Genomic DNA, 12244 nt, shown 5'->3' on the forward strand with positions numbered 1-12244 from the left:
ATGCATTAAGGAAAACAAAACTCTTACTATCTCTTACTAACTCTTCCTTCAGTCAGTCCTGACGAAGGGTCTCGGCCTGAAACGTCGACTGTACCTCTTCCTAGAGATGCTGCCTGGTCTGCTGCGTTCACCAGCAACTTTCATGTGTGTTCATTGCTCCTTTCTCCTGTTCCTTTAGGACAACTGACAGGGCTGTACCAAGTATCCTTAATGACAAGTTCTCTCCAAGTGACTTAACTGATAGCAAAAACTCACGTATGAATTTTCCCTCCCTGACCCAATTGGATATCACTTTCTAACCCTTTTGGCCTATGTACGTACTTTCACATACTCTCTAAAACTCAAGTCTTGATCAATGTTTTAGCTAAGAACTGTATAATTTCCTGGTGTGGCTTGGTCAATGTTTATTTCGTAACATTCTCTACAGCACCGGCTCACTTCATTGCATTAACGCCATTATGTTAAATGAAAGTTGTTATATACAAGATAACAGAAGGAGCAGACCTCCACCAATCACAACTGATGCAATCTTGGTCTCAATACCATGAGCCCGTCCTCTCCCCATAGTACAGGATTTCCTTTCATTTGTATATCTGTCAATATCTGCCTTCACAGCCCTCTAAAGTTGAAAATTTCAAACATTCACAACCCTCTACTAGGGGAATTATCCTCTAGACTCCACCCCTTCAATTCTGCAAAGAGTGCGTTTTAATAAAATTACTTGTTATGCTTTTATCCTCCAATGTGTACAGGCCAAGCCTGCTTAACCTTTTTTCAGATATCAGCCCCCTCATCCCAGGAATGTACAGAATTGATAAAAGCTGCAGAGGATTGTAGAATCAGCTGGCTCCATCATGAGCACTAGCCTCCCCACCATCGGGAACATCTTTAAAAGGTGGTGCCATAAGAAGGTAGCATTCATCATGAAGAACCCTCACCACAATATTTTCTCTTCTCACTACTACCATCAGTAAAGGTGGTGCAGGAGCCTGAAGACAGACACTCAGCGTTTTAGCAACAGCCTTTTTCACTCCACCATCAGATTTCTGAACGGTCCACGAACACTACTTTACCGTTTTGCTCTCTTTTCACATTATTATTTTTTATATACATTTCTTATTATAACATAGAATTTTTCTTTAGTACTACATCCTACTGTAAAACAACACACTTCACAACAAATGTCAGTGATAATAAACCTGATTCTGATTCTGCAAATATACCAGTTCTTAAATGGGGGCACCAACACTTAATGCAGTAACCTAAGCATTGTCTCAGCATTATTGTTTCATGAATTTCTGGATTTTCCCCATTAGCTCCTAAGTAATGGATTCCCATTCTTTCCCCAGTGACAAATGTTAGGCTTTCTGGCCTACAGTTTGCAGCTTTCTATTTCCTTCCTTTTTTCAGTAACTGCTTTACATATGTGGATTTCCAATCCTCTGGGATTTCTCTGTAATTTAAACAATTTTGAAAGATTAAACTAACATCTCTGAAACTACTCCAGGTTCACAAGACTTGTTGCCTTACGCGCATTAATTAGATTGCCTAGTATCTTTTCCTTTCAAAGTAGATAACGCGCATTTTCTCCATTTTATACTCCACCTGCTAACTTTTTTGTACATTGACTTCATCAATCTACATTGTTCACAGTGTCCGTGTCCTCCTTACAACTGGCGAACTCACCAATTTTGTGTCATCGGTAATGTATTGTTCATGCATTAGGAGTAAATATGGATTCTGTATAAGCAACAGAAGGTGTTGACCATCTCACAGAATGCCCACCCCATTCATTGTTATCTGCTCCCACGAAAGAGTCTACAGTTTCCACAATGGCCTCCTTAAGCACTCCAGAACTACCAAAAAGTAATGGAAGCCATCCTTGATGCTGACAGACTATCTAAAGAAATAACTGTATTTTTTCAAGTATTAGAGATTGTTTCAATTGCCTCCCTTCCTTAATTGTCCCTTAATTGAGTTTTATTATTGGATCAACACATAAATGAGCTGGAGGAACTTAGTGGGTCAGGCGGGTAAAAGGAAAGTTGACATCCTTCATCGAGTGATGGGAGAGGATGTGGACAGCCAATATGAAAAGGGTGGGGAGAAGGGGTGGCGAGGAGGAGGGGGGAATGATGTAAGAAGCTGAGAGTGACAGGTGGAAGTAACAAAGTGCTGAAAATGCAGTCTGATAAGAAAAGGCAATGGAACATGGAATAAAGGGAAGGTTGTCAGGTTGGAGGCAGAATACGAGGTGCAATTCCTCTTACCTGTGTCTAAGCAGTAGAGGAGGCTGTGGACAGACGGGTTGATATGGGAATGGAAAGTGGAATTAAAATGGCTGCCCACCAGGAGATCCAGGCCGATACAACAGAGAGATTGAAGGTACTTGACAAACTGATCCCCCAGTCTGCATCAGGCCTCCCTGATATCAAGGACGCCACACTGGCAGCACCAGATGCAATAAATGACACCGATGGATTCACATATGAAGGACTGCCTCACTTGGAAGGATTGATTGGGGATCTGAATGGTGGCAAGGGAGATGATATAGGGGCAAGTGTAACACTTAGCACATTTGCAGGGATAAGAGCCTGGAGCGGGATCTGTGGGGAGGGACAAGCAGACAAGCGAGTCATGGAACGAGCGATGCCTATGGAAAGTTTGGGGGTGGGGGGAGTGCTTGGGTATGGGATGAAGACAGACATACAAGAAATAGAAGCAATGCAGATCAGAGCTCCATCAATTTATCTTAGATCTTACCTCTATCAATTTAACTTTATCTCTGAACCTTTTATTACTGGGACAATTGTGTACCTTCTACTTACAAAAGGTACCTTTTGTACCTTTGTTGAGGCGTGAAGTAATTATTTAAGATCTTTGCTATTTTTCTATTCCCTAATAATAATTCATATGATTAATTATATAAAGCAAGAAAGGCAATTCTAGCTGAATAGTAAACATCCAAGATCTTGGGATTTGCTGCCTGATGGATTGAGAACCCTTAAGAGATGTCAGGAAGTGGCAGTGCTCAATTCATCAACACTCAAAAGTAGAGTTTGAGTTGGTATTGTAGTCAGGCCCACTCGTCTTTCCTGAGAAAACTCACTTGTGTTTGTATCTTGAATATAGAAAGAGATTGCCTCGGTCCAAGAGCCATTTCCAGCCAGTGATGTAGCTCGTATTTTCACAGTATAGTTCCCAGGATGGTGCACTTTTAATCTGCAGCCTTGCTCAGCGAGGTATCTTTTACGAGACACACAGTGCTGCATTTCCTACACCAACAATCACAATTAAGCATCAGTTCTCAAGGAAATGGAAAGCAATTGTTTTTAACACACTCATTGTAACTCTGTCTAACCAACTATATTTTCTTGCAGTCAAAAGAGACACTACCAGCTGTTTAGGTCAGTAAGAAGTCTCAATGACTACCATACAAGTATTCACTTATTGCTTACTTTCTTACTATCATGAATATTGGAAAACTGATACTTAAAAGTTTAGATTTAGAATTTAGAATAGAAACTGTATATGGAAATAAAATGAGACAATGCAGTTGCTGGACTTGCCAGCAGGCAGTGTGGCAGAGCTGAGATTCTAAAACGTTTCTGAAAACTTTACAGTCATAGAGTAATACAGTAACAGTCATAGAGTTTGGCCTACCCCATCCATGCCAAGCAAGGTGCCTTCTTGAGTTAGTCCCATTTGTCTACATTTGGCCAATATGCCTCTAAACCTTTCCTAGCCATGAAACTATCTAAATCTCTTTTAAAAATTGTAACTGTACCTGCTTCTATGATTTCCTCTGGCAGCACCTTCCATATACCCATATTGCATAAAATGCATCCCTCAGATCCCTTTTAGATCTTTGCCTTCTCACCTCAAACATCTTAAACATATGCCTTCTAGTTTTGAACTCCTTTCCCTGGGAGACAGACCATGAGCATCCACTTTACCTATGCCCATCTACATTTTATAAACGTCCACAAGGTCATCCCTATGCCTCTTTCGATCCAGGGAAAATAGACCCAGACTAGCTAATCTCTTCTTATAACTCAAGCTGTCCAGTCCCAGCAAAGTTCTTTGTGTATCTGTTTTTGCATCCTTGCTAGCTTAGTCACACCCTGTCTATAATATGGTGACCAGAACTACACACATTATTCCAGGCGCAGTCTCACCAATATCTCGTACAGTGTTAACGTGACATAAGTTCTTATACCAAATGCCTTACACCTTCTTCAAACCTTTTCTACCTATGTTGCGACTTCTAGGGAACTATGTACCTGTACCCTTGGTCTCTATTCTACAACACTCCCTGAGGCCCTATCTGTTACTGTTAAGTCTTGCCATGGTTTAGTTTCTCAAAATGTATCACCATACTTGTGTAACTTAAATTCTATCTGCCGTTCCTTTGCCCACTTTTCCAGTTGATCTAGATCCTATCGTAACCGTAGACAACCTTTATCAATGTCCATGTTACCACTAATGTTGGTGCCATCCATTGATATGTCATCACAAAGAAGCTGAAAGTGTACACAATATACTCATAATTAGGCAACAGTAATTCAGAATGAGTTATACTCACTTCAGAGTCCACAAGACGCTTGTAATTTACTTCATACAACACAATAAGACCATTTGGATTCCTTGGCTCGTCCCATTTAATATGAACCACTTTATCGACAACCTTGTGTGTGATTGGACCCACAATGTCATCAGCATTTGCTGTTGGACAAACCAAAAAGATCTTACTTCAAACGGACAACCATTTTATTATGTAATAAAAACCTCATTAAGTTAATCTCAAAAAGCAATTTCAATCTTCTTAACAAACAATTTAATAGAGAAAAAAAATTGGCGTTTCTTTGGCACCAGATATCTCAAAGCACTTGAAGTGCACATGAGAGTGCACACAGGATGTTCACGCCAACAATTGTTTAATACCGAGACCAGGGCTGGTGAACCTTTCTGAGGGTGTATCACCAAATTGGTGATAATCTTTTAAAAAAATTCTCTTGCAAGCCATGGAAATTTTGATTATCATTGCTTAATGATTTAGTAACAAGAATTATGGACATTTTTAAGAAAAAAGAATGAGTCCTGCTGTCCATTTATATGTATTCATTTTTTCACTATTAATAAAAACATAACAAATGCAGATTGAAATAAATGAGCATTTTAGAAAACCTGTTCAAAAATCTTCATATTAACCTTTGAAAAAGACAACTGAAAAATACCACTATTGTAACCATTTACTATCCAACGACTGATGGGTACACCAGGTCTGTACACCTTCAATCTTCTCAGATTAATGGTACTGATTTGTTTTTTCAACATTCCTCAGTCAACTTTGTTGTCAACAGCCTTACTGGAGTTACAATCTCTATGATGGTTTGATACTGACTTCTCTGTCCCTTAACTCCATCAGTATTTTACTGATAAACATGAGTGCCAATGACTGTCAAACAATTCTATGCGTCATCTACTATCAACTGTACAGAAGGTATAGAAAATGGATAATTTATTTCCTTCCTACCTTCAGGCATAGTCCGTGCACTAACGTAAGCTGCAACACTGCATCCTACATTTTTTGCGTCATGGTTGCATGCATGAATTTCAATTCGGTATCCTGAAAAATGATGCAAGTTGGAGATCACCAGAGACTCCTTCATCCACACTTTCTCTGATAACACTGGATACTCTTCCTCGAATGATCTTGTTGCTGATGCATTAACAATGGGAGTAGGTGTAGTCAATTCTAGAATGCTGCTATTTGACAGGGCTCCCAGTTCCCTGCGTTTCCGTGAAGGTCTAAAATCAAGAATGACAGTCAATTAGTAAATGGCTGGTAGATTAAAAATCCATGAAGCCATAACTGAGAGTGCTTGGAATATTTCTGAAAAAATTATTAAGTTATACTTGGAATGCAGGCATTGCTGAAAAGGTTTGTATTTATCCTCATTTTCATTAAGTTTGTCAAAATGGAAGAGCTTCGAGGGCACTTCAGAGGGCCACTAAAAATTTACCACACCACTGATATACTGAAGTCACACCTTGACTAGATCACGTAAGAATAGCTTTGCTCCTCAATGGACAATTGTGAAGAACACTGTCCTTATTAGAGCACTGTGATACTTTAACTGACAATAGTTATTTTGTTTCCCATTTGGTTTAACTGAACTCAACTTCTGAAACTGTCATGGTGGGATCTGAACTATTATTCCCTCCCCTCCCTGTCTCCAACTATGGATAACAATCACATCAGGTATCCAGCATATTGTCACATCTGGAAAAATATAGGACACCATCCATTTTTTGGGGAACGGGCAGAGAACAACTGGGGGATAGTCCCTACTCTGTTTGATCGACATGGGACTACTTACGAAATAGCACTCATGGCTTCGAGGCTGTGTACTCACTTTTGTGACCTTCAGTTCTGAACGTTATTTGCTTACTTTTATTGTTTGCACAATCGTTTTCTGCACATTGGGTGTTTGACAGTCTTTTTTAAAAATGGATTCTCTTGGGTTTGTTTTGTGGCTGACTGTAAGGAGATGAATCTCAAGGCTGTATACAGTGTACATTGATAATAATTGATAATAATTGAACCCAAATGACTTGATGTCTGAGAGATGGAGGCAATGCAGCCTCCCAACTGTTTTCATGTTTATCCTGCAGGCCTCACAAAGAACATGGATGCAAGGATCTTGTGCTGCAGTTTTTCATTCGCTGCCCTAATCCATGACGTTTAAAACAAAGATGGTGTCAAAGTACGTTACCAGTGAACTCGACTTGCACAAACTCATTCCACATCACCAGCCACTTTTATTCATTTTTAATTGCTGTTAACTTGCCCCTTTCAGGATGCCAGGCAGTGCCATTACTGCAGCTGTGCTGAGTCAATGAGGGGACTTCCAGCAAGTGAAAACACAATAGCAAAGATGCAAGAGCATGAGTGGAAAAAAGCGGCACATTAAAGCCATTATACCCTGCAACAACTTAACCTGGCAAAAGTGATAATGGTCAAGTAATCCAATTGAATGAATAATCCATATCCAAACACTCTGTACCAAGAACACAGTAGCCTGGATACTTAAAATGTTCAGAGCAGTTTTTGTACCCACGTTAAAGTGCTATAGGGTATAGATAAAACCAGGTCACAAATATGCATTGCAAAGTTACTCCACTGATGCAGCGTGCTCTTAAAACATAAAATAACTGGATGCCCAGTCTGTACTCAAATTTCAAAATCAAAGAAATACTTGAAAATGTTACTTGCTCAAGGATTATCGGTTGTATATACACATTAGGCAATGTAGTATTAACCTTAAGAGACAGCTGTGAACTTCACCAATGTCTCAATGGATAAGCACCCGGCTCAGTGAGGAACTGGGCAGCATATAGCTCGAGATGCCATATTTAATCACCAGCAATTGAATGAGTTCAGGTTTATCAAGGGCATGGATGTTGGTTGGTGGTTTTGAGGGTGCAGGGAGAGAAGGGAAATGAAAAACCAATGAAAGAGCCTACTCACAAATGCTAACCAGTATTACTTAGCTTATAAACTCCATAATTGCGGACTAGAGAGGTGGGAAGTGGTATTAATTTTGATTGTCCAATCACAAGTCATCATTCCAGAAAACAATTTTCAGTCTGTTTGCTTCATATCAGGAGCCTTCGTTAGAAGCACAACGAAGCTATAAACTTCCAAACGCTAACTGAACCATGCTTGAAATCAATGCCAATCAAAAGAATGTAAATCTAACTCAGTCCTCCAATACACCAGGGTATAGAACCTAAGAGTAATCAGCACATAAAATTCCCTTCATCAATGGATAAGGGAACTGATTAAGTTACATAATTTCTCATCACCAACTTTGAACTGTTTTGGGGACTGAGAGCAACTGCTTCAATTCAACATAGACAAACTGTCCTTAACCAGCAACCCAAGATCATGATCAATCAAGTTATAAAAAAGAACAGGAATAAGCTCATTCTGTTCTACCATTCAAATAAAATCATGCTAATCTGACAGTTGGCCTCAACAATAATCCTTCAAAATCTATTAGCCCAATCTTCTATACAGATCTCCCTCAGTTAATGAAGGGGTTAGAGTCCTAAAGAACCACTCATAATGCAAAAATTCACATTGAGGGAGGTACAACAGGGCACAGCAGATGCCACGCAAGATAAGAAATCACAGCTTGTTAATCTCCTCCAAATAATACTGCAGCAAATCATGTTTGTTTTAACAAACTGAACCTTACAAATCAATCATCCAATGGTCATTGTTGCCAGATGGAGGAGGGCAAGTACTCAATAAAGGGCCTCCCCAACCAAGTTTAAATAGTTTATTTCATAGATTTCCTATTAACCCAATCAAAAATAACACCAGTTTTCACAGATTTCTGAGTTAACTGCCTCCAAATGTGCTTTCCTGTCCAGACATTTCAAATCTAATTTCTCAATGCACTTTAGCCAACTTTCCCCTCATGCCTTACTTAAGTTTAAGATCCTAAGCTTTGGATATAGGTTTGTCACATTCAAACTGAATGTAAAATTCCAGCAGGTTACGATCACACCTTTGCAAAAGATCCTTCTTTACGAGATCACTAATTAATCTTGGTGTATCTAATTAGATTTAAAATGGCCTGTCTCTCATAGGGTCCACCCCTATCAAGCAAACTGTCTCAAAAGTATTCCATGAACTGTTCCTAACTTTGGTAATTTGACGTGCCAAATTATGAAAATCATCACCCATGGTTGTCGCATTACTGTTGTTGGAAGCTCCCACTACCTTGATCCATTACAATCATGTTTGGGGAACCGATACATTAATGACGCAGCTCCCCTCTTCTCCAGTACTGATGATTCAATGCACTGCACCACTCTTTGAGCAATACATGCAACTCTTTGATTAATTGCTAAGTTTCATATGTCCCAATAGTAATCTACGAATTATGTTACTTTATCTTTTTTTAAATAGCATGAGAAAAAGATGTACGTAGAACTATTGGAGGCTCAGTCTAAAAAATGGGACCCAGGGAGAAAGATCTGTACTTGAGATCACTACTTACTGCATTGTTCCACTGGTTTAAAAATGTCAACAGAATTTACAAATTATATGGAACAAAATAGGTTATGGTGGGATATTTCAAAAACACTTAGTTTCAGTTCTGGATTTTGAAGAAATTGGCCAGTTTCAGTCACAGTCCAGTGGGTTCAACTGTAAAGAGATTGTCATGACTGGATGGGATTGACATCTGCTGGCAACTTCCTACTACACCAATATCCTGCTTGCATTCAAAAACAATCAGTGGTAACATGGAAAAAATTGTATACTGACAGGTATACATCCCAGCAACTATGAGAGAGGTGGAGAGACTTGTTGTGCATTTTAGTGGACGCCTGAGAAGGAAGCAGCAGAGAGGATTTTTTTTGAGAAATACTGTATATGCCCCATCTTATGTTTAACAAAAATGTTAGGAATTCGTAGCAGATCATCAGCATCTGCAAAAAGAAAGAGTGGATGAGTATTTTGGTTACTGACCACGCATTGATTATTAGGTCTACACCTCAAATACCAACACATCGTTTAAGAAGCTGAGGGACGCATTTGTGGCTTGAGAACATTGTGCATATTGGGAACTCCAATGTACAAATAATTCCAGCCTGGAGTTTTCATTGTTTAAAAGGACAGTTAGCTCTGTAAATATCAGTGGCAAAAAAACATTCACTGGTTATACTTGTGCAGAACACATGATTATTCACAGAATAAAAAGCAAAAGCATAATTAATCATTTTTCAAACAGAGGGCTTTCCAGAGCAGTTATATAATTAGGCTTATTTCTTTTGATTTCCTTTTATAAATTATTAACAATTAAAAACACGGCCACCTGCACATCACCCAGCATGATTTCAGAAGCACATAGCTCAGGCACTCCCTTACCTACTGTCCTTAGTATCACTCTCTTGAGGTGTAGGTCTGCAAAAGTAAAACATCACTTTAAACGAGCTTTGTTTTGAAAATGTGGGCTGGGGGTTTGATTCCTGGGTGATTAAAGACTTTTTATTGCATTATATTTTTATTATTATTATTTTTGCAATCAAGTACAAGAGAAATTGGACTAAAAAACTTGGGCAAACATGCTGCTCAACTAGAATCGTAGTTTTTTTGTGCTTTCTCAGAAACTTATATTTACATGGCCTTTCGGATTTCTAAAAATATGAAATTTCAGTACCCTGGCCCTGTAGTCACATTCTGCACCCTACCAAATCAAGCTGGTCTGAACTATAATATAAGAAAAATACATTTGCCAAGAACTAGAGTTCAGGCAGCAAGGAAAAGCAACTTTAACTTCTTAGCCATCTTTGTGCAACAGAATGGTTTTGTTTCATACATGTCCATAAGTAATTTTGCCCACAAGTAGGATAAATGTACAGAAATAATTCAAAATGGTAACCATATGTTGACAGTATTGTAATGAATGGCAGCAAAAGCAGATAAGACTAGTAAGAAAAAACAATGACCAAAAATGGCAAGAAGAGATTGGTTCCGCCGTATGTAAGAATGACCAAACGTACATACATTGGACTTCTGAATTTAATACAAAGGGAGCTTACTCATTTCTATACACAATGTAGCCATGTCAGGTGCTTGTAATCTGGGAAATGCCTGCAATTAAAGTTCCTCAATGGATGGCTAAACCTGGAGGTTCAGGGTCGGTGGTATGTGTGTGTGTGTGTGTGTGTGTGTGTGTGTGTGTGTGTGTGTGTGTGTGTGTGTGTGTGTATATATACATGCACACGCATGCAGGAGGGTGGGGAGAGGAAAGGGACTTGGTTTGTTGTTATGGTTTTATCGTTTGTTGTGCTCCATTTTGTTGTGTTGTGTGTTGTTTTGCCGAGCATTGTGAGCATGCTGTGTTGAAACTGGAATGTGTGGCGACACCTACAGGGCTGCTCCCAGCACATCCTTTGGTGTATTGGTTGTTAACATAAACAAGGAATTTCACTGTATGGTTCAATGCACATATGATAAATAAATCTGAATCTAAATCTAAATCTGAATAACCTGCCATGTTATAAAATTACAGATAGTTTCAACTAATTTAGAGAAGTCAACATTAGCAGACACGGGACAAGTTTAAACACCATCATCACTGCTTCTACAATTAAATCTGTTCCCTGCATCATTTATCCAAGTAAGCTGTTAAACAAATAGTCCTGCACCATCTTTATATGCAGGAAATATTCAATTTTATCAATTGGCTGCTGAGTGAATTTACTTTGGAAGAGTGAAAGAGTAACCACATAATGTGATTGCTTTAATTTGGATGTGTTTTTTTAACCAATGATGTCATTTCATAGAAACACAGAAAACCTACAGCACAATACAGGCCCTTCGGCCTACAAAGTTGTGCCAAACATGTCCCTATCTTAGAAATTACTAGGTTTACCCATAGCCCTCTATTTTTCTAAGCTCCAAGTACTATCCAAAAGGCTCTTAAAAGACCCTGTTGTATCCACCTCCACCACCGTTGCCGGCAGCCATTCCACGCACTCACCACTCTCTGCGTAAAAAACTTACCCAACATCTCCTCTGTACCTACTCCCCAGCACCTTAAACCTGTGCCCTCTTGTGGCAACCATTTCAGCCCTGGGAAAAAGCGTCTCTGACTATCTACACAATAAACGCCTCTCATCATCTTATACACCTCTATTAGGTCACCTCTCATCCTCCGTCGCTCCAAGGAGAAAAGGCTGAGTTCACTCAACCTATTCTCATAAGGCATGCTCCCCAATCCAGGCAACATCCTTGTAAATCTCCTCTGCACCCTTTCTATGACTTGCACACCCTTCCTGTAGTGAGGCGACCAGAACTAAGCACAGTTCTCCAAGTGGGGTCTAACCAGGGTCCTATATAGCTGCAACATTAACTCTTGGCTCCTAAATTCAATTCCACAATTGATGAAGGCCAATACACTGTATTCCTTCTTAACCACAGAGTCAACCTGCGCAGCTGCTTTGAGCGTCCTATGGACTCGGACCCCAAGATCCCTCGGATCCTCCACAATGCCAAGAATCTTACCATTAATACTATATTGTGCCATCATATCTGACCTACCAAAATGAACCACTTCATACTTAACTGGGTTGAACTCCATCTGCCACTTCTCAGCCCAGTTTTGCATCCTATCAATGTCCCGCTGTAACCTCTGACAGCCCTCCACACTATCCACAG

The 12244-nt window shown here is 39.5% G+C and overlaps 1 protein-coding gene across 2 annotated transcripts in view; it reads right to left on the bottom strand.

Annotated features, from left to right (window-relative positions):
- Nucleotides 1-12244, bottom strand: part of LOC134337491 (insulin receptor-like) — a 226202-nt gene that overhangs the window by 21563 nt on the left and 192395 nt on the right. The window contains exons 11-14 of one of the 2 annotated variants that reach the window (XM_063032553.1): nucleotides 9950-9985; nucleotides 5537-5811; nucleotides 4586-4725; nucleotides 3110-3275 (exon numbers count right to left, since the gene is read on the bottom strand). In XM_063032553.1, coding sequence (XP_062888623.1) covers nucleotides 3110-3275; nucleotides 4586-4725; nucleotides 5537-5811; nucleotides 9950-9985 — 617 coding nt within the window. The remainder of the gene's footprint in view (nucleotides 1-3109; nucleotides 3276-4585; nucleotides 4726-5536; nucleotides 5812-9949; nucleotides 9986-12244) is intronic. The other variant, XM_063032554.1, reaches the window with a different exon arrangement.

Source organism: Mobula hypostoma, chromosome 24 (assembly GCF_963921235.1).
Source record: "Mobula hypostoma chromosome 24, sMobHyp1.1, whole genome shotgun sequence".
NCBI classification, from domain to species: Eukaryota; Metazoa; Chordata; class Chondrichthyes; order Myliobatiformes; family Myliobatidae; genus Mobula; species Mobula hypostoma.